Raw genomic sequence first — 24,424 nt, 5'->3', positions numbered from 1 at the left:
TCAACAGGACTGGAAAAGGAGATGGAGTTAATTATTAATATAGCAGCTGGGTGTGAGGCCACACAATGTCAAATACCTACTGTCATGGGTAGGAAGACTATGCATTTTTTTGGGATAAATTATGACAAAAGGATCCCCTCCCTTAAAAGTGCAGCAACCAGTTAAGAGATTTCTAAAATGTATACATGACAGATAGAATTCACCACACTGGTGTGCACAAACACCATAGAAATTTTCTCAGCATTATCTAAGCAGTCTAATAAAAACAAAGAATGCCAGATTGAAGTTGAATTCCAGTCTTTGAACAGCATGGTGGTATGCACTACAGTGCCTTGGTGTAGGCCTTGATATCATCTCATCATTCTAGAGGGCACAATGGATCAACACAAATGTGTGTCTATTCTTCGAGACCATATTCAGGCTTTTGACAGGTGGTCCATTAATGTGACTGGACAGTGCAGAATGAGACTAGGTCACAAAGAAAGTAAAACAGTTGTTGGAGCACACAGATATAAAACAAAGAACACTGTCTATCTTTGTAAAAAGTTACACTGTTTACATAGAGATTTCAGAATAAAATCTGAAGACCATTTGAACAAAACTATTATGGAAGAAACAGTAATAGACTTGTCTGATATGGGCATTTATTTATTTCTCAAGTAAAGATCTGCTGTGTTATTATACTGCACATTGTACATTGTGTGATTTTACATGTTATATCATACAAATTCCATTTTATTACAAGTTCATTTTTTTGTTGGAATTTTTTTAAAAGGGCAACATAAAACAATAGACAAATGCATATGCACAGTTTTGTTTAAACTTGTTGCTAACTTAGATAATGATAATAAATAAGACATATAATAGGTTGTGATGTATTTTAAATTAAAATTAAAAGTGTATTTGATGGAAGAAACAAGAGATGGAAATTTGATTTAGAAATGGTGTGACAGTTCTAATTTTATACCTTCTGCGCGTATGGTTACGTCTGTACCATATGTTGTCTTGGTAGTGGTAATACTTAATGTATTGATTAGTTCAGTTACAATATTTTTTCAAACTTAAGATAACAGTGGAGATTGAGAGTTGATTTAAAATGTCACAGTCAGCTGCATCAGGTGCGAGGGCTCAGTAAAACTTTGATCTAGACACACCTGACGCAGTGAAAGAAGAAGAAATGTCAGATCTTCAGATACTGTTACATGCTATGAAATGGTATAACAAACAGATACATATACAGTTTTCTTTTCAGACTGATTTAATTTAGTATTGTGGAGACTTCGCTTACTTTTGCTATGCTTGTATGTTTATCTTGTCTTCACTTCCTGTGTGTGATATAGCATATGAATCTGTGTCTGTGCTTGTGTCTGTGTTGTTTACTATGTACTGCTGATCAGTCCGATGTAGAGCCTGTCTTATTCTAGTGTACGGTTTTTCCTGTTTTTATGCTGTTTGTAGTGCTCACAATACTGTATCTGTAATGTTGTTTATAGAGTTCCAGTCATCTTGTCCAAATATATGGACATTAAGTGACGTTACAAGCAGGTAGTTTTTAGTGACAGAACTACTACTTCAGCACAAGAAACCTCTCTCACAGTGCTGTATGCTGCAAAAAGTGCACGTAAGTATGAGTGCGCGGAGTGCAGTGTCACCACACGTGTGTACTTTAATCAGCCACCCACTCTATCTGTGCGGGCCAGCCACTAGAGGCCGCCTCTAGGAAGCACGCACATGACATGGTCTCTGCTATTCTGTCTACCGGCAACTCGTGCCTATGTATATGTGGAGCAGTCCCATGGCTCACACTCACTATGTTCTTTTTGTTTGTACAGCTCACATCAGTTGTTCTGTGTGTCACTTATGTTGCACCTTATGTAAGATTCTTTTATCTTGATACTTATGGAGTCACAAGAGGCTTATTTCTATTGTTCAGAGGTTTATGAATAAAGCCATATTTGTGTTACTTGGATCAGGTTCATGTATTACTTGGTTACTACACTCAGCACTTTCCATGAGTTTTGTCTTTATAGTTTGTAGTGCTCTTAGCTTTTCTCTACTCATTTTATTCATCCTCTCGGTTTCATTTGAGGACTTCCGAGCCATCCTATTCTCTGCTACTGTTCAATGTATCTATCATGTGCACTTCAGAAGCTGTGTATTACCCGCTGTGTGACAGTTACAGATCAGCAGCCCCAGCGACACCAACCACATTGCCAACATTACGAACGGCTATGAGAAAGACTTCAGTCAAATTTCTGACCAGACTTGAGTTGTCAGAGAAACCTCTTTCATGGTTAGCATCATCAGGGAACAGAATGCATCCAACCTTGATAAATCTCTTCTTATTTACAAGTCCAATCTCACCACTAATGGCCATCATAAAGAACTGATTTATGCAAACCCGATCTTCATCAAATTCTTTAAGGATTTACTTCACTGACATGATCTCTACTATACTCTGGATTCATGGGCAATGGCATTGGCCTAATGAACACCAAAGCAATTTAAGGTAGTTAGCTGTGCTGATGCTATGCCTAACTGTCTCTTCTTATGGTCGGTGTTAATTTCCACTTCTGGGACTGAACATGGTATGCCCTTCATAAGAAAATAATCCAGGGGTGATTTACCTGTAATTTTATATACCATACTCTTCAAAAATGTAAGGCATTCTTTCCAAAACGCCAAGATATCTTTCTTTGATTTGTCACATTGACCCAGAGCTTTCTTGGCTTTTACCTGATGTCCACTTTCCGAGGTTAATATTGATTTTGTTATTGTTCAGATGAAGCATGGAGAGCTGTATCAAACGAGTCTCAGGACTGAAGACTACAACAACAGATATTTTTTTGCAGCTCGGCTTGTGACGAAGCAAGCTGGGATAATTTTAATTCCCCTCTTGTTTTGTCATCTGCCTTCTTAAAATTCATTTCTTCATTTTGATTTAATTAACATTGACATACATGAGTATAATCTGTATTTTCATAAAAGAGAAAGATTGGTCCTCAGTTTTGAAGGATAGAACACCAGATCCAATTTTGTGTTTAGTTTTATGTATGTAATTGATTTTTCTAATTCCTTTTGACTATTCCTGGTTAGTATCGTTTGTTATACGGTGAAATCAGTGATTGTTTCTTAACTTAAATTCTATTGTTGACGCATAAACAAGTATAAATTCTGTAATAATTGTAAACATTTGGAAGATGAAGTACTAGTAATCAAGTATCTGTTTAGCTCTATTGAAAAACATGTTAGCACAATCAGCCCTTCATTAATTCCAAGGCAATTAACAGTTTTGTCTAAAGTATTGTTTGCATAACTATATTTGTTAATTTCATGATTCAAACAAATAATTCGGCCTAAACTTCATAGTAGGAGAAACTGTTAAAAAGACACAATTTTTCGATGTATTCAGTTAATTGAGTGAGTTAAGTTTTAATTGTAATTTCTGTAAATTTAATTTCGAACAATGTGTAGTTTCAGTACCGATTATCGTGATGATATATAAGGTCGTGATTTTTGGTCACGCAACAGTCAGTCCACGGCCGAGTTTCTGATGAGTAACCTATGCTGGTTAGAACAACAACAATGCTTCAAATTAACTGTGGAATAAGTGTTAAACAATTAGGCCGTGTGTAAAAATAGTGACAGTGCCTGCTCCATATATACCTGATTATTCTTAAAGAACTGTGAACTTTGTGGTTAGGTTTTACTGCTCATAGCTGTTCAACAGTAAACTATCGTAGCAGTACGTGGAGTTTCACCTATTAACTATTAATGAGAAGGTTAAATAATAGTGCACTGGCCATATAACTGTGTATTATTAGTGGGTTGTGAACAGTGAAATGAAAGTACTGTGACACACAACAGTGCACCTGTCGGCCACATCATTTAAAGTAGTCTGTGTCGGAATCCACACAACCCATTTTTCAGCCAGTACATCGACACCGAGGTCAACAATCAACATATGAAGAAATAAAACCAGGTGGGACCACAACAGTCTTTCTACAAACTTCTGGTTGGATAATTTTTCTCACTAATTCTCTGACTATGGATAGGAGATAATTATTGAGGAATGGAGTGAAGGGAGCATCTGATTTAAATGAAGTCATAAACAACTCAACCTGAGCAGCCAGTCTAAAAAAAGGTGAGATGAACCATCAGCATCTTTCCTCTCAAAGACTTAGCCCAGGGGCAGGAAGGAATGCTGCACTTGTTCTGCGTGCACACAGGGGCAAGCTGGCCACCCACTTCTCTCCCCTACCCACCATACCGTCTCTCCGCTCCTTCCTCCGAAATGCGTTTTGTTTCCTAGCTTGCTTTATTGAATGAAGGAATAAGGTTAGTAGGAGTGCTTGAAAGAAATCATGGTTTGAAGAGTACCTATTACCTACGATACGTTTTATTTAATTATCACAGGTAGAGTTTACAATATGTTTAATGTCTGGAACAAAATTTCTGTATACAGACAAACGCAAACAGTTATGTAAATTTTCATCATTGATGTTCGCTCTTAACCGAGACTTATTAATTTTCATAACAGAAAAAAATATCTCACAAACATATGTCAAGCCAAACATTGACATTATCTTCGCGGCTTCACGATGGAGACAAGAAAAATCTTGCTGTGGAAAGTCGTGATAAAAGTCTATTACATGTCTTGCCAAAAGGAACTTGTCTCTCAGACGAGAATTACACTGTAGATCTATTAATTCCATTTGCAAATTGGGATGAATATCATCCACAGAAACAGCAAATGGTCTCGAGAACCATTCAAAAGCTTGGGATAAATATGATATATCCCCAAAACGCTTGAGAAATTCCTCTTTTATTGCACTAAGTACAGAAACATATTCTTTGCAATTCTGTTCTCGCACAGTAGACAGAGTAGGGAAATGCACTGCGTTCCCTGATGAGAGCTTTCATTCCCTCAGCTCAAGCTTGCTAGTGAAAGCTTGCCCCCTTTTCAGCCACTTCACAAATTAGCTGATTTTCTCCTTGCAAACTTGTGTTCAATGCATTCATGTGTCCGGTAATATACACTAAAAATGCAAGGTCGGCAACCCACTCTGGATCTTCTAACTTGGGATCATAACTTCTTTTGTCCTCAGCTCAAAAAATCTTTTGAGTACATTACCGCGGCTAAGCCAGCGGCCTTCGCTGTGGTATGGTATGTCATCGTACTCTTCCCCATTTCAGCTAAATATGTGTGAAACTGTCTATGTGCAAGCCTGTGGTATCTCAAATAATTAACTGCCCGAATAACCACTTGCATGACGTCCCCCAGTTTTGCTGCTTTTGCACAGAGTACTTCTTGGTGCAAAATGCAGTGGATGCTGTATAATGATTCTTTTGTATGTTGTAGCTTTTTTCTTAGTAATCCAACAAATCCCACTTGTTTCCCTTTCATTGCAGGTGTTCTGTTTGTTGTCACTGACACCAAACATTCCCGGTTTAAGCCAGCTGAATCCACAACTTCTTAAACGGCTTTTAGGATGTGGTGGTCATGCCTTTTAAAGATATCATATCTAAAAAATCCTCTTATGTGCAGAGCAGTGACCACGTCGTGGACATAAAACACTAACTGCGCGGTGTCTGAAATATCTGTGGACTCATCAAGTGCGATGGAAAATTCAATAAACTCCTGCACCGCACTCCTTAATTGACGGTAAACGTCACCTGTCGTGGCACTTATATGACGACTTACAGTCCGCGGAGAAAGAGCGATAGCTCGAAACTGATTTGCATTCAGTAAGTAAAGTAAATCAGCAGCATCACTGATGCACTCCCTTATAAACTCATCTTCAGCAAATGGTTTTCCAGCTCTCGCTATGTTTGTTGTTGTTGTGGTCTTCAGTCCTGAGACTGGTTTGATGCAGCTCTCCATGCTAATCTATCCTGTGCGAGCTCCTTCATCTCCCAGTACCTACTGCAACCTACATCCTTCTGAATCTGCTTAGTGTATTCATCTCTTGGTCTCCCCCTACGATTTTTACCCTCCACGCTGCCCTCCAATGCTAAATTTGTGATCCCTTGATGCCTCAGGACATGTCCTACCAACCGATCCCTTCTTCTAGTCAAGTTGTGGCACAAACACCTCTTCTCCCCAATCCTATTCAGTACCTCCTCATTAGTTACGTGATCTACCCATCTAATCTTCAACATTCTTCTGTAGCTCCACATTTCAAAAGCTTCTCTTCTCTTCTTGTCCAAACTATTTATCGTCCATGTTTCACTTCCATACATGGCTACACTCCATACAAATACTTCAAGTAACAACTTCCTGACATTTAAATCTATACTCGAAGTTAACAAGTTTCTCTTCTTCAGAAACGCTTTCCATGCCATTGCCAGTCTACATTTTATATCCTCTCTACTTCGACCATTATCAGTTATTTTGCTCCCCAAATAGCAAAACTCCTTTACTATTTTAAGTGTCTCATTTCCTAATCTAATTCCCTCAGCATCACCCGACTTAATTCGACTACATTCCATTATCCTCGTTTTGCTTTTGTTGATGTTCATCTTATATCCTCCTTTCAAGACACTGTCCATTCCGTTCAACTGCTCTTCCAAGTCCTTTGCCATCTCTGACAGAATCACAATGTCATCGGCGAACCTCAAAGTTTTTATTTTTTCTCCCTGGATTTTAATACCTACTCCAAATTTTTATTTTGTTTCCTTTACTGCTTGCTCAATATACAGACTGAATAACATCGGGGAGAGGCTACAACCCTGTCTCACTCCCTTCCCAACCACTGTTTCCCTTTCATGGCCCTTGGCTCTTATAACTGCCATCTGCTTTCTGTACAAATTGTACATAGCCTTTCGCTCCCTGTATTTTACCCCTGCCACCTTTAGAATTTGAAAGAGAATATTCCAGTCAACATTGTCAAAAGCTTTCTCTAAGTCTACAAATTCTAGAAACGTAGGTTTGCCTTTCCTTAATCCTTCTTCTAAGGTAAGTCATAAGATCAATATTGCCTCACGTGTTCCAACATTTCTACGGAATCCAAACTGATCTTCCCCGAGGTCAGCTTCTACTAGTTTTTCCATTCGTCTGTAAATAATTCGCGTTAGTATTTTGCAGCTGTGACTTATTAAACTGATAGTTCAGTAATTTTCACATCTGTCAACGCCTGCTTTCTTTGGGATTGGAATTATTATATTCTTCCTGAAGTCTGAGGGTATTTCGCCTGTCTCGTACATCTTGGTCACCAGATGGTAGAGTTTTGTCAGGACTGGCTCTCCCAAGGCCGTCAGTAGTTCTAATGGAATGTTGTCTACTCCCGGGGCCTTGTTTTGACTCAGGTCTTTCAGTGCTCTGTCAAACTCTTCACGCAGTATCGTATTTCCCATTTCATCTTCATCTACATCCTCTTCCATTTCCAAAATATTGTCCTCAAGTACATCGCCCTTGTATAGAACCTCTATATACTCCTTCCACCTTTCTGCTTTCCCCTCTTTGCTTAGAACTGGGTTTCCATTTGAGCTCTTGATATTCATACAAGTGGCTCTCTTTTCTCCAAAGGTCTCTTTAATTTTCCTGTAGGCAGTATCTATCTTACCCCTGGTGAGATAAGCCTCTATATCCTTACATTTGTCCTCTAGTCATCCCTGCTTAGCCATTTTGCACTTCCTGTCGATCTCATTTTTGAGACGTTTGTATTCCTTTTTGTCTGCTTCATTTACTGCATTTCTATATTTTCTCCTTTCATCAATTAAATTCAATATTTCTTCTGTTACCCAAGGATTTCTACTAGCCCTCGTCTTTTTACCTACCTGATCCTCTGCTGCCTTCAATACTACATCCCTCAGAGCTACCCATTCTTCTTCTACTGTATTTCTTTCCCCCATTCCTGTCAATTGTTCCCTTATGCTGTCCCTGAAACTCTGTACAACCTCTGGTTTAGTCAGTTTATCCAGGTCCCATCTCCTTAAATTCCCACCTTTTTGCAATTTCTTCAGTTTTAATCTACAGTTCATAACCAATAGATTGTGGTCAGAGTCCGCATCTGCCCCTGGAAATGTCCTACAATTTAAAACCTGGTTCCTAAATCTCTGTCTTACCATTATATAATCTATCTGATACCTTTTAGTATCTCCAGGATTCTTTCATGTATACAACCTTCTTTTATGATTCTTGAACCAAGTGTTAGCTATGATTAAGTTATGCTCTGTGCAAAATTCTACCAGACGGCTTCCTTTTTCATTTCTTAGCCCCAATGCATATTCACCTATTATGTTTCCTTCTCTCCCTTTTCCTACTGTCGAATTCCAGTCACCCATGACTATTAAATTTTCGCCTCACTATATTAAGCGCAATCTTATAACTTGCATATACTGCTGGGCTATCATTGTTGTCGTCCTGAAAAACTGAAAACAGTGCTCCATAAAATGTTAAATCGGTTAGATGAGAGACATGACAAAAGAAAGTCGCAGATCTCTCGTGACAACAGCAACTTGCGTCAGATTCATCTTGTATCGTCAGATCGCTCTTCTTAAGCTCAGTCAATTTCCCCATCCGCTCAGAATCTGACAATAAATTGTAATTGCCCTTGTAAAATTTATTATAATGGCGTTCAATACTAAACTTCTGCTGACCAGCGAGAATACTGCCGCATATTAAACATTTTGAATTTTCACGTTTTTGCACAAAGAAAAAATGATTCTCCCATTCCTTTTTAAAAGATAGCAAATCTCCACGTCTCTGTTTCCTTGATTCACTCTGCATTTTTCAGTTCTTGAAATACAATGTTCACTATGTAGAGGTCGCTTTGCATCAACATCCGCAGCGTAGCCTGGTATTACAGTACTGCAACCTGCTGGCTGTCGCCACTGCCCCAGTCGACGATTGCACGTGATCAGCACAAGTGCAGCGCTGTGCGCTCATGAGCTGCATGCAATGTTTGCCCGCCCCTGACTTAGCCTAAACAACCCAGTAGCTATAGCTCATAGTAATTCCAGTAGTGACTTCGATTTTGCTTTTACCTACTTTGGTTCCTTCTTTACTCTTTCTACTTCCTTTAAACAATTTTAAACACTTGTTAATATGTGCTGAATTCAAACTGATACCATTTTATTTTACAACCACAAAACAGCTCAAAACTTCTGTGGGAAAACAGAGGTGCTAGTAATTTTGCTGAAATCAGCTTGACAGGAGGAAATTTTTTTAATCAGATTATAAGGCTTTCAGTAACTGAACAATATTCTGACCAACTCCAGTACAACCTGTCTTTTCACCAAATGTCCGAAAGTACAAAACCATGGGACCATTTGGATTATCATCAACTTTGAGCTGGCTTTCCAGCTCTCTTAGGAACACCTTATTAACATTAGGGCCATCCATGGGCACATGAACAGCCTGCCTTTTCAAGTTTATCTCACAGTGGATGCACCTGCCTCAAATTCTTCAACCACATCTTTTGCAGCACTTTAAATCAAAATAAGTGAAATGTGGTACCTGTTCAAAACATGGCCCAAAAACTATTCCCAAAATGTACAAACAGATCAAACTTGATCACTACCATGAAACACACCTAGTGAGGTGGCGCAGTGGGTAGCACACTGGACTCCCATCCGGGAGGGTGATGGTTGAAACCTGCATCTGGCCAACCTGATTCAGGTTTTCCATTATTTCCCTAAATAGCTTGAGGCAAATGCTGGGATGGTTCCTTTGAAAGGGCACAGTCAACTTCCTTCCCCATCCTTTCCTAATCAGAATTAGATGACCTCACTGTTTGGTCCCCTACCCCAAATCAACCATGCAACTACCGTAGTACAGCAGCAACAATTTCCTGTAGATGTTTAGTGAAAAATGGCTCCAGTCCGAACATAATGCCATAAATTTCTGTTTACTTTTGAAGCTGCATTTTGGAGTCAATATTACTGTCTGGGAACACATCTGGTAAGCTGGCAATGTCCTGAGAAGATTGGTGTCTCACAGCAGCCAACAGATCAAAGGGATCTCTACCTTCACCATGGCATCCCTCTGCACATAATCTAACATCGTCAGATCTCATCCAGAAGTTTTTATAGTAGGTGCTTCATGCAATTGCCTCAGGGTAACACCTGGTTGCTGTGACACACCACAACTCCCTGCCTGTGCTGCAGTAGACTAAAAATACACGGAAACTAATTATAAGTACTACTTTTCTTCACAGAAAATGATAGTTTTATTTTTCAGTGCACTTGTTAAATCAAAGGCACTGTCAAGATTGTCCTTTCCATTGTTGGCACTGACAATCAGCTGAGTGTGACTAGAGATGGCAGGCAGCACCACAGGGGCTAGGTCTGGTGCAGCAGCATTGGAGCCTGGCTATTTGCGTTGATTAACGTAGATAAAGATGATGTGACCTTCCTGGTTGTCTCAAGCCCAGCATGCTTCTTTCCCTTGCATGTCTGGACAAGGTCTGCTTGCTTATATGGCTGAGTGACAAGTTGGTTTTACAGCACATATGTCCCCATGAATAGCATGGTTTTAGAAAGCATTGTTCATGCAAAACTCAGCTTGCCCTTTTCTCATGTGATATATTGTGAACAATGGGTGAAGACCAACACACAGAGTCCATATTTCTAGATTTCCAGAAAGCATTTGACGTGGTACCCCATTGCAGGATGTTAATGAAGGTACAAGCATATGGAATAAGCTCACAGATATATAAGTGACCCAAAGGTTTCTTAAATAATAGAAACCAGTATGTTGACCTCAATGGTGAGTTTTCATCAGAGACAAGTGTATCATCCGGAGAGCCCCAGGGAAGTGAGGTAGGACCGCCGCTGTTCTCTATATACACAGTTGATTTGGTGGACAGGGTGGATGCAATCTGTGGTTTTTTGCTGATGATGCTGTGACGTATGGTAAGGTGTCATAGTTGAGTGACTGTAGGAAGATACAAGACAACTTAGACAAAATTTCCAGTTGGTGTGAATGGCAGCTAGCCCTAAATGTGGAAAAATGTAAGTTAATGCAGATGGTTAGAAAGATCAAAACTGTAATGTTTGGATATAGTATTACTAAAGTCCTGCTTGACACAGTCAAGTTGTTTAAATGTCTGGTCATAATGTTGCAAAACAATATGAAGTGGAACGAGCATGTGAGAACTGTGGTAGGGAAGGTGAATGGTCGACTTCCGTTTACTGGGAGAATCTTAGGAAAGAGTGGTTCACCTGTAAAGCAGACCTCATATGGGACGCTGGTGTGACCTATTCTTGACTACTGCTCAAACTGAATGAAGACATCGAAGCAATTCATAGGCGGGCTGCTACATTTGTTACCGGCAGGTTTGAACAACACAAGTGTTATGCACATGCTTTGGAAACTCAAATTGGAATCCCTGGAGAGATGGCGATGTTTTTCAAGAAACACTGTTGAGAAAATTTAGAGAACTGGCATTAAAAGCTGACTCTCGAATGATTCTACTGCTGTCAACATACATTGCACGTAAGGACCACAAGGATAAGAAATTATCGCTCATGTGGAGGCATATGGACAGTTGTTTCTCCCTCGCTCTATTTGCGAGTGGAACAGGAAAGGAAATGTCAAGTAGTGGTGTAGGGTACACTCCAACACGCTCCATATGGTGGCTTGCAGAGCATCTATGCAGATGTAGATGTAGCATGAACCAAACACTGAGTTTTTAAGACACGTGTTCTGCAATCCACCAAAATTCTGGATACTCAGTCTACCATCCCTCCCACTCTCAGCCCAGCCTCTTCCTCATCCCCACCAGGTTGCCTCTCCCATCACGTACTGCTGTTCATAGTCTGGCTTCAGTTGTCAGAGACTGTGGTCTCGTGTGTGTGTGTGTGTGTGTGTGTGTGTGTGTGTGTGTGTGCGTGTGTGGGGGGGGGGGGGTATTTTTGACCAAGGCCTTGTTGGCCAAACGCTTATTGTGTGACGGCCTTTCGTTGTGCCTATCTGCGACTCAGTATCTCCACTATATGGTAAGTGGCAACTATCCTTTTCATAATATTGTTACATTCCCTCCTGGATTTTCCATTGTTTAATGTATATTTTGAGCTATTTATTTTCTTTCTATTATGATGACACATCCTACATTATTGTGATAAGATCCCTGGATGAATGAATCAAAGTTGGGCAATGGTGTGTTCTCAGGATTAAGTTCTGTCTAATAATGGATGAAGTCTCTTCAGATTTCTCAGGAATTACTGTTTTTCAGCCATTGTTGTGGCAACAAACTGTGTAGACAGGCTTCACAGGACAACAAGACGTAGATCAAGTGAACATATGAGAGAGAGAGAGAGAGAGAGAGAGAGAGAGAGAGAGAGAGAGAGAGAGAGAGCGCACTTATGTCATTACCAAAAAGAAACTGGTTGTTCACAGGTTCACAAATTAGATTTCCCTCTTAGCTCTCCTCGTGCTACCAGTATTTCACCTTTCCTAAAGTTTTTACCTCATACCCATATGATTTTGCATAGTATCCTAAAATTTTTGCTTTATAGCCTCAAATTACGACTAAGTCTTTCTGCAGTCTGTTCATTCAGTCACATTACTTTTCAATCTTTCACCAAACATTTCTCACATTAGCACTGTAAAAGGAACACACTATTTTCAATAGTTTTCTTAAAATTAGAGGAAAACTTCTTCACATCTGGATGCACAGATGATTAAGGTCTTATTAAAGAGCTTAATTTATCATAGTCTAAAACCATGAGTCCCAATCACAACAGATAATTTCTACTATGATTTCAAGTGACATACTGTTACATACGAGAGGTTAATTCATTGATTCAGAATATATACCCTGCTCAAAAGAATTATGAGAACATGACTTTGGGATCTACCATACTCCACTGGGCAATAACTGAGCACCGGGTATTTCATCAACTTTCTCCTGGGTGAAAATACACTTTTTCCATGTTAAGTGACAGTATACCTTTCCTCAGAAGTGTAAAACTTGACAATCCTTTGAATAGTTATGGTTTATCCACTGGCATACAATTTTCTGGAACTTTTGAAAACTCAGGGGAAAAAAACAACATGTTTTGGAAAGATCTATGTGTAGCAATAGGTACGCTGCATATTTTCGTATTACAAACGTATAAATTCAAATTCCACCAAACACTGCATGATACTTTCCGAAGCCTTAAAATCGAGATGGCGATGTGCTACTGTAAGTCAGTCATAGCTCATGTCACGTGATCTCACCAGCTGAGAACAGCGGATATTCAGAGCATAGGACAAGTGATGTAGTCAGCCAATAGCAATATAACTGTTAAGTAGCGCAAACACACAAATAGGAAAACTTAATGGTTTAAATTAATATACATAGTGTTGCTACAAGAAAAGCAAAGCTTACACATGTAATATTGGTCTCTAAGTTTAATAAGCTGCAAGAGATGTTAAGCTTTTACATATAATGTTGATCATTTTTGCATGAGTTAAATTTTAAGATACATCACATAAATGTGCCAGTAAAATTTGTAATAACGGCGTAGATGTCTGATCTGGGCTTGAAATTCTTCTAAATGGTTGTCCTCAAAGAGTTGATTTTTTAATGACAGCAAAATGCTCTGTTATTTAAGAAATTCATCGTACATTCTTGCACATAGTTCATCTTGTGTAAATAGAAATTTACTTTGAAAGTAATGCTTTTCAAACAACCATTCACAATATTTTCCTGTGACCTGTTAGAAATAGGTTTGTTTCAGCAGTTGCCAGAGACGCCAGATAACAGGTGGCAATGCACTTGCGCAGCTACGACGCAGGAAGCCCATATAAATATCTTACATTATGTCACAAAAGAAACAAGACATCAGACATTACTCCAAGAGCATCGGAATTTTGTGAACAATACTAAAATGCATAATTCGGCTTAAAGTGCACATTCGTATGTCCACATTTGGATGTAAACTTTCTTGGAGTACCAGTACTGTATTATCCCGTGTTTGGTTCTTTATCATGGCTTAATGCCACACGTCCTAGAAGATGAAAATGTTCACTTGAAATGCAACGAACAGTTGAAACTAGCCATTAGTGGGGAATTAAACACTTCGTTTCAAGTAAACTGACTGCCTCAGCAGCATAGATTAATAAAAGCCAAATTTCTTTAGCAAACCAACAAAAATAACTTCATTGTTCTGCAAGGCGATTAATGCTTGACTTTCAGAAAGGTGGAAATAAAATAAAATCTGAAACTAAAAACATATTCCGACTTCCGTAATTATGTGAATGTATTTTAATTCACTTGATTGCTCCCAGCCACAGAAATCCGTTTTGTTTTCATTTGATTTGAGAGCAGTAAACAAAGAGGAAACAGGAAAAATCACTAAATGTAAACACTGGTCATGTGGAGACTACCCACCACCCTATTACAACTCAGACTGCTCTCTGCAGCAGCTCCGGGTCAACGATATTATCGAACTGTGGCAATACTAGATAGTGGCGGCCCCACCCCCTTCCCTCGAGCGTTTGAGGTAGTAGGGGGAGGGGGGGGGGGGGGGGGGAAATAAATAAATAAATAAATAAATTTGGAAATATGTTAATTTTCTAGCGAATATCTTTGGAAGAGTCTGGTACATAAAACATGTGCGTTTGATGAAATTTCAGACATGTTACTTTGTCTTAAGTGTGCCAAAGTGCAGTGCCACGCCTCTTCACACAGCATTCTTCTACCGCACGTCACTGTATTTCGCTCTGTGGAATTTAGACGTGTAATATTTTGTAACGGCTGCCATCAAACTACGTTTAGGACAGTGGAAATTAAAATGTCCTGTAGTGCTTCTCCTGCTTCCAGTTGGCCGGTCTGACATCCTGCCCCCCCCCTCCCCCCCTTTTAAAAAAAGAAAAACACTCACAATTACTGGATGGGATTATTTGTAACTGGGAGAACAAGAACTCTTCAGAAAATTTGCACTTTTTATTAGCTAATAACTTATGTTTTGTATGACATAAAATTAAATATAGGATACATAAAACCAGTAAAGACAAGAGACAAGCAAGCAGTACACATTTATTCAATCCTCAAGACCTAGCATTTTCTCTCTCTAATTTTGCTTCAGCTTTACATGGCATGCTTTTCTTTCTGGGGAAGAATCTATTACCTGATCAAAGTTTGTCAAATGTTTTGCTGCATGAAAAAAAGGAAATGTCCTTGTCTAATACTGAAAAAGTTGTTAATACAAATAGTACCCCAGACTGGTGTGGTTTCTCGATCTGATTACGTATAATTTGTCACTCTCTGCTAGATAAAACGAAATTAGCCTGTCTAATATTGCAGCAACTGTAACACACATCAAATAAATGGGGCTGTTTTGGCACAAATGGTCATTTTTATAACACCACAGAATATAATTCACAAAGTACCAATGTCAAATGCCTATTAGGCCTACTACAAGCAAAAAGCTTTATGTTAGGAAGCAATTTCACAATTCATTCATACGCTCCAGATTCTCAAGCGCAAGATTGAAAAGTAGTAGTACGAAATTTTTATATGAATTTGGAATCGCCATACTCTTCTATAATTTGTGTGATGTCCCTGTTTCTCTCATTCTAACAATCAATCTTGTCATCACTAATTCTGTAACTATATCTGACAGTGTGAAAACTTATTCTTTGATTAACTTTACTAACCCTGCCACAGTCACCCATTTAGTTATCCCGTGTTTATTCTCTGGTTAGGCGTTCGTACAATGCGTTTTCCATGCTACTCCCAGAATAGAACTTAGGCGGCTGCTAGCCAGGGACTGTACAACTGGTCCTTACTAGTGTAGCAGTCTGGCAGGAAATTTTCTGTAATTTTCTTCGATACACCGAAAAGATAATACATAACCTTTTTAACCTGTTATTCCTGTTAGTTGTTTATTTCCACTCTGGTAGTCTGAATCTATGGATTTTGCTAGTAATTATAACAATGCTGATCATCCGCAAACCCAGACAACCACATAAACAAACAGCGATTGGCATTCACCCGTTCGGCTTTATTCCGCTCAGGTCATATGGCCCTGTCCCATTTTGTCTGCAGGAAAGTTTATTTCTAGATGCAACATGGATTCCCCTGGCATAGACATAACGTATACTACACATGCATTCAAAAATGTTCAAAAACCAACAGGGATGCATTTCAAAATCACAAGAACAATCGATAGACCAACGTACGCTTGCTGCTAGGCGCTTTGTGAAATAATGTTTTTTTTTCCTCAAAAATATGAATTTGGCACCCCTACCCCCGCCACCTCCTACACCAGGGCCTATTGCACATGCATGAATCTGGCAGCTTGCGCGCGCCAGTAAAGTTTTTCCAGGAAGCATCTGGCTGCTTGCAGCTACTGCTTATTCAGCTAACAGCCACACTTCTGTGGCCAAAAGCAGGAGAAGGTACTACTCATAAGCAACTCAGCTGCACATGTGCAAGAGCCCACTTGCAACTGCTCAAATGAATCTAATGTAAACAATTGTGTCGTCACACTCATCGGAGGCAATTTTGTGTTCTGAAGCATTGCACTGTCTTTATAAAGCCTTTGACACATTTTGTTGTTGTCAGACACTTGCATGAATGCTGTGTTTTATTGCTGTATATGGCGCATTTCCTTGGCAACTTAAGTTTTATTTTTGTTTTTTCTCTCATTCATGTTTTATTGCTGCAGTATTATTCTGCAGTAGTGGACTACAGTAATAACTTTTAGAGTATTGGTTCTTACCGGGCAAAATTACAAAAATTTAACTGAAAACTAAAACAATGAAAAATTCTTGGACTTCTAAAAAATTCGCGGGTTTTTCCCGGTTTTCTCCCGGATGAAAAAATTTCCGGGTATTTCCCGGATCTCCCGGTTCGTATACACGCTGTCATTATATCCTTGATCATTTACATAAAAAGAACTCAAATGTCCACAGGTGTCTAAAATAAAGTGGAAACAATCATTCATACCGTCTTCCTGTACACTTTTCATTGGACTTTGAGAGCTTAAGTAACATATATAACATTTGTGAGAGTGTATCACTGTCTGAAATATAAGTGGCATGTTCTGCATAAATCTACAGATGTCACCCTCTGGTATCCATTTTGATTCTTCAATGAGGTCTATGAGAATTCTTGGAGAGTCTGTGGTGGGACAACATGACCACAAACATGTCTGTTCGGGGTCACCATTGTAGGCAGCAGCCATCACATGGTCCAACAGGATCTGTTTAACATACTGCCTGGTTGTAAGGCAACCATGACCAATGACAAGATCGGCATGACTGTCAACACTGAAGCCTCCCCACAACATCACAGAACTTGGAAATTTGTTGATTTCCTGGACAACATTTGGCAGGTAATGCTCACCATGTGGTTTCTGCACACTAACATGGCCATCACCTTGCGTCAGAGGATATCTAGACTTTCCTGTGAATAACACATTTTGTCAGTGATGAAGTTGCCAGTTGACATGGAATCGCAGAACTGAAGGTGAACTGTGAGATGATGATGTGTCAAGTAGTATAATCTTGCAGGACATTTGGATCGCAAAGTCATTTCTTGTAATCTTTTCATTACAGTCTGATCAGACTCATTGGCTCCAGTGGCCTTTTGAAATTTTCTTCTGGAATTTTCTTCCAGTGTTCTGGTGGTATCTGTACGATGCCAAAAAGCAGAGACAGCCAGGTGTCTTCACATGGCATTTTAATGCACTAGCAACCTCGTCCAACTTCTCTTGCATATTGACCTGTCTCCCTGTATCATTTCCACAACCTATGGATGACACATGGTCAGGCGTTGGCCTTTGCAGTAACATGACCAAAGATCCATCCTTTCTGGATCAAACAGACCACCCTTGAAACCTGCACTGCATTAAGATGTTGCATTGCATGTGTTTGGTTGAATACAATGTCCACAAATGACAACTGCCATCAGTGTACCTCACTAGAAAACACTAAGACATGAGTAATTGCTTCATTCTTTTGGGTCACCTACCACTGTAATGCATAACACAGCCAATATACACTGTTGGCTACACTGAAAGCAGAGATCTCAAGTCATTCAATAAGACCACAGGTACCACCTGTATAAAAATAGATTTAACTTACTGGGTGTTGATAGAAGTGTTTCCCTAATTCTTTTGAACAGCTTATTTGGCATTAAGGAGGAGGAAATTTGAGAAAATGTATTACCAACCTGTAAAATATATAGTCCACAGAGCACCAACCATTTTGATATGTTGTTGCCTCTGCCATATCAGAGTTGAGTTTCCCATGTGAATATACTGAGCGTAGCTTGAAAGGATGAGAGAGAGTTCCTGTTCCAAACCTGTGAATGGAATACAAACAACAAAAGTAAAGAAATAATTTTACTGTAATGAACATATGTTAAACTGTTTCAAAAACAACACACACACTGCTGCACAATAAAAGATCCATTCTGAAAGTATGTGAACTTATGTACTACTTTGTTTGGCTCAAGCCATATCCGTCCAGTTTTTGCCTACAGTTTTACTTCCTTCATGTGCACGACTGCTTATCATGAACCAAATATTTGCAAAGAAACAACTACTGATTGATTTTTCCATCTCTTCTTGGTATCCAAAGAAAAACAAAAAAATCTAGCGGGCATGACTGATGAAGCTTTTAGTTTTTAATATCTACTAATGGAACTGACACTGTCTTGTCCATGACAAGCATCATAGTAATGTTTCTGGCAACAGATTCCATCTACATTAACAATTTTTGTTTTTTAAATTGTTTCAGACATTCAACAGTGGAAAAATACTCCTATTGGAGCACAAAGTGATGACTATGTTACTATTTAAAGGACTCTGACAAAACTGGGAAACCAGCTTCCACAATGCTCATTCAACCTTCCTCACCAAATTTTTGGCATGTGAACATATTGGCATTCTTTTAACATAGAAATAGAACATTCTAAATCCTTTTACCCAGTCCTTCTGCACAGTTCATACTAAGCAACCCTCTCTCACTGCCACTGTCTATATGTCCCCCCCCCCCCCCCCTGCCTCCTTTTTCTCCCACCGATTTACAGTATAACCCTATGTCATCACCTCCTCTCTCACTTACACTATCTCCTTTTGTCTTTCTTCCCCACTGCCACTGTCTCTACCGTACATCATCAGCTGAAAAATTCTGGGAGAGTCCACCTGTTTTTTTCCCCTATACCAGAGGTGGTCCTGAATTCAGCTCATAGGCCATGCCCCTGCACGAGTGCCAGCAGCCCCCCCTCCGGTCAAACCACGCTGTCTGAGTGTGACGAGGGGGAAGGAGGAAACTGTGAACACACCATATTTAAATGGCAGTGCAATAGCACTGCAATAAAACTTGAAAACTTGGTTTTATATTTCACATTTCACAACAATATAGATCACAAACAAACAAAAATTATCAGTATTATTTAGTTATCTTCGGTGCGATGAAGACATAATATAATCTAATTTTTATCTGATACGGACTGTCAGCATAACAACAGATACAGACAGTTTCACGAATGTTCAAATATGGGTTGCCAGTTTATCGTGACTTATTTAGTTTCATAACAGAAAAAAAAAACATCTTTCACATATATATGTTGGTTGAAATATTCTTTTGCAACGTCGTCATGGAAACTTTACCTGGACACTTTTAGTGTTAAAAGGATTCGTCCTTAAAATGAGAATTAACTTGATCAATCAGTTAAATCTGCACAAGCACAAGGGTGCTTTGAATTGAAATGGCAAACAGTCTCAAAAACAGATATAAGATTGGCAGTGCCCTCAAAATGTTTAGGAAACTATCCCTTTAATACTTTCAAGGTCACAATGAACCCTTCAAATCTCACACCAATCAGTGTACAGAACTGGAATGTGACCCTTTGACTACACAATTTTGTACTACATGCATCCCCATCAAATCAGAAAGAAGTTGTTTCTCACTGTGCAATGTCCTACTGTACACAGTGAAGTCCACCTAAAATGAGAGGTTTGCAATCTATTCCAGATATTCTTATTTTCATTTCTGCCTCTTTTTTCCTCTCCATAACTTCAACTCTGCAGTAATATAAAAAGTTTTCATATTGCTCATTCAGTTCCATCAAAAGCTGTTGCAACTGACAGTGGAATCATATGTATGACTACAGAAGTTTTACATTTTTCCGTGCTGTCACTATTTGACTGTAATTATATTTGTTTTATTGTTATAGGATCCACATTTTGGCCTTAGGCCATTTTCAAGTACAAAACTGCAATAAATGACGGAAGTATACATCAAAAACAGAGCAAACATGAAAAATATTGTATAAATATCATGATTCTTTACCTTATTTATATGTCAAAAGACATCAGACTAAGGTGAAATACAAGCCACGCCAGGAAAGCTTCTGTGGTCATAAAGGCCAGATATGGCACAGCTATTATATGGAACTGCTACCCAATAAATAGGTATGCGCCACATTATTGTGTCTGAACAACAATTGACATGGATATAGATGAAACAATCTTCCAAAGATCACCTCACAGACATCACAGTCCGCACAATGCAATCTGTGGTGTGTTAGGGAACAAGGTAGCTGAACTGTTTATTTTGAGTGATAAATAGATTATCTTTGTATACATTGGCACATACAGTGTTCAAAGAATATGTCATAGAGGCCCACTATTAAAATTCACATGTAAACATTGTGAAGTTTCTTCTTGTACTATATGTGCAACAAATAATTGAGTTTTTACCTTTTAATACAGTTAATTATGTAAAACTTGGTGCACTACATAGGCAAGTAGTAATATGTAATGTTACAAATAGCAACAGCAGTATGGAAATGTTCCCAGAAGTCCCTCACACCAATAAAATCAACCAAGAAAGCCACAATGCAATGGCTACGAAATGGTGGGGAGGGGGGAGGAATATGGACGCAGCTGTGGTGTCAACGGAACATCAGACATTATTCAGAATGAATGGGGGTTGCAGTGGTATGGGTGGCAAGGAAGGGGAGAAACTGAGGGAGAGGGGCTAGTCTGAAGAAGTGGGAGCCCAAATGGGTGAGGGGACCAAAATTCATTAGGTTACTGGACTCAGATCCACACTACAGACAATTATAAATAAACCATCTCTGAAGTCCATGTTATAAAACTTATTGAGGTACTAATAAAATATGTGTACCCTCTTTCTTTTGGCATATATGTAAGGTAAAGATTCATGGTACCTGTAGACTATTTTCTATGGCCACCCTTTTCTTGTTTTTGTGAGATATACTCCTGTTGTTTATTCCACTTTTTGTATTTGAAAATGGCCTAAGGGTGAAATGTGGATCTTATAACAATAAAACAAAACTTATTACAGTCAAATAGTGGCAACATCATTCAAAAAATTTACCATGACTATGGCTCTGGCTTAAATAAATATTGTCAAGAAATTTTACTATTCATCACCATTTTCTTCACACGTTCCATATCTGTAAATCTAGCACAAAGTGCTTCTTGATGTCTGTTGATTGTGTAATTTTTTGCTCTTTCATTATCAACTAAATCTTTAAATTTTTTCTGCATGATACTGTAATATCTTTTAACAGCACCTTTGCAGTACACATTGCTTATGCAATTGCATAATATATACTGGGAATTCTCATCTCTCTCTTCTGTTGTTCCCAGTCATTTTTAGTCTTTTGACAGTAGATCACTAGAATGTCTCTTTATTTTGCAGACATACACCGGACCTGTGAACATCCTTCATACCATGAACAAATAGTGAATGATTCTGCCAAACTGGTCAGTTGTGTCAACCAAAAAATGCCACACCACAAAACTCATTGAAACGTCATACTTCCCAGTTCTCCTGAGAAGGACTGGCAAAGCCACGGCTGGCCAGGTATTGGCTCACATACCTCGGACATATGAAGTTTGGCACGTCATGGCTGGCCCTGCTCTACATGTACAGTCTCCACTGATCCGTATTTTTCATTTCCACGGTCCTCTCTCTCTTTTGCTCCCATGGCTTCTGTCTCCATCCCTCTCTCTTTCTCTTTTACTGCCAATATTTCTCACCGACCTACACTATCTCCTCTCTCTTTGACTCCCACTGATACTCTCTCTCTCTCTCTCTCTCTCTCTCCCTCTCCCTCTCCATCCCCCCCCCCCCCGGCCACCTTGCCCCTGCTCTCCCCCTCCTCTCCCCCCTCTCTCGCACTCACTTTTTCACTGCCACTTTTTTTCTCCCACCATCACTGTATCCCTTCACTTTCTCTCCCATTGGCACTGTCTCCCCCCTCTTCCACTGTCACTGTATCTCTGCTATTCTCTTTCAGCACAAAAAAAGCATGAATATGTTTGTATGCCAACATTTTCAGTGAGGAAGGTGGAATGAGGATTGACACAGCTAATTCACCACTTCTCTGTCAGACTCTTTTTAAAGAATAACATATTCACCTTATTTGTGCTCTAGCAGGAGCATTTTTCTGCTGATTCCCTTCTTTTCCCAGCTTCAGCAGGGTAAGCTGCTTATATAGACCAAATTCTATAGCTCAATAAAGTTTAGACAGTTTATTTATATAATTCAACACATTTATATAGGGTGAGTCATGATGGGAGGTATTCCTTAGGTTATTTGGAACAAAAAACGTTAATAAAGTAATGGGATCAGATCTGTAATTAAGGAGCTACAGTAATTGAAAAACTTAGGAAAATTGTAGAAAAAACTTTTATTGTAGGATTTCACTATCAAAAATGCACATAATAATTACTTTAAACAATTTTGTAGCAGTCTCTTGCATTCAGAGTGGATTTAAAGCAGGTGTTCAAAATTTCATCCCTGCATCTGAAGACAAAGATTCGCATGGGAATAAACCGCTCATTCCTTATTGACTTTGTGGCATCGAAAATGCATTGTATCAATTCTTCTCGTGTTTCCATCTTAACAATCATACTTGATGTCTTTCATCCACCCCCAGATGCAGTAATCCAGGGGTGTTAAATCTGGGGATCTGGCAGGCCAGTTGATAGGGCCCCCACGACCTATCCATCGATATGGGAATTGCTGATTAAGATAAGCTGTTACCACAAGGTGGAAGTGTGCAAGTGCACCATCATGATGAATGTAAATGTACATGTGGCGTCTTGTTTCCAGAGGAACATCTTCAAGAAGCTGCGGTAAGTCTTCTCGTAAAATATTACCGTACATCTGACCATTTAAATTTCCCAGGAGAATAAATAGCCCCAGTAATTGATCACACACAACACCACACTAGACATTGATACTGAATCTGCGTTGAAATCGAGATACTACCGTGGCATGGAAATTTTCGTCTGCCTAGACATGCATGTTACGCATGCTGTTGATGCCATCTATTGTAAAGGTTGCCTCATCACTGAACATTATGAAGCGATAGAGCTGCAGATTTCTTTTTAACCAGTTACAAAAGTGCAAACGGTTGGCACAATCAAATGTGGCTCTAAATGGTGAACTTTCTGCACATGAAAAGGATACAGTCCTTTCTCATGAAGAATCCTACATACCTTAGATTGTGAAAAGTTCGATCGGGTAGCTAGGAGTCTTGTACTTTAATGAGGACTGCACTCTACTGAATTAAGAATGTTTTCCTCTTCTTGAATGTCACAATGTATTTTGGAGAGAATACGAATACTGGGAAGAGTACCATTTTCTAGCAATATTTTGGCACTTGGAATTCTACAATCAGGATACAGACGGTGAAATTCGGCAAAAGCAGCTTTTGCATTACCGTCACAGAAGCCCAAAATGTACACAATCTCTCCATACTCCTGTGATGAAAACTTGTACGGCATTGCAAAGTGTACTGTACACAGGAGACAAAAACAGTAAACAGTGACTGCAGTATCAACAAAGTGGTGGTTATGCAAACATACCACTCACTGCACTTGTCGACCTAAGACTGATCGAGTGTCCTGTGAACACAAGTGTAGCACTCCATACACCGTGGCATGTTTCAGAACTCTGTTGTAGCTCCTTAATTATGAACTTGATCACATTACTCTATTTACATTTTTTGTTCCAAATAACCTTAGAAATAACCCCCAGCAACTGAGGGAAAACCTCGTGACTCACCCTGTGTAGTTTGAAACATTTAAACAACAAGTAAGTACACATAATATAAGATCAACACAAAGTTGTTTGGTTTACATTTTTTTCCAGGTACTTTGCTCATTGATTACAATAATTCACGGAAAATGCCTGGCTCGTGATTATTATCTTGAAAGAGTAAAAATGTTTTCTTGAGGTTTCTCAGGAATCAGGCAGAAAAAATGGTACTTTTGTACGCAGCCTATGGGTTTTCATTACCAAAGACCACACCTAATGCAAAAGAAGCAACCAATTTGCTCAATTTGCCTGGGCTGGAGGAAGTGTATAAGGTTTAAAATTTTGACACTACACTTAGGGTAGCTACAGTAAGCCTGTTCTTCCAATAGGTCGCAAGATCAATAGCTATCCAAAACACTTCACTCTTTACCTCTGTGATCAATAGAAAGTGAGATA

The 24,424-nt window shown here is 39.2% G+C and overlaps 1 protein-coding gene across 3 annotated transcripts in view; it reads right to left on the bottom strand.

The window, feature by feature from the left end:
• LOC126101608 (protein angel homolog 2-like) overlaps nucleotides 1–24,424 on the bottom strand; it is a 172,293-nt gene that overhangs the window by 4,705 nt on the left and 143,164 nt on the right. For all 3 annotated transcript variants that reach the window (XM_049912287.1, XM_049912286.1, XM_049912288.1), the window contains one exon: nucleotides 18,114–18,245. In XM_049912287.1, the coding sequence (XP_049768244.1) occupies nucleotides 18,114–18,245 (132 nt within the window). The remainder of the gene's footprint in view (nucleotides 1–18,113; nucleotides 18,246–24,424) is intronic.

This window comes from Schistocerca cancellata, chromosome 9 (assembly GCF_023864275.1).
Source record: "Schistocerca cancellata isolate TAMUIC-IGC-003103 chromosome 9, iqSchCanc2.1, whole genome shotgun sequence".
NCBI classification, from domain to species: Eukaryota; Metazoa; Arthropoda; class Insecta; order Orthoptera; family Acrididae; genus Schistocerca; species Schistocerca cancellata.
Note: the sequence above shows the minus strand (reverse complement) of the source record. Positions and strands in the feature narration are given on the sequence as shown.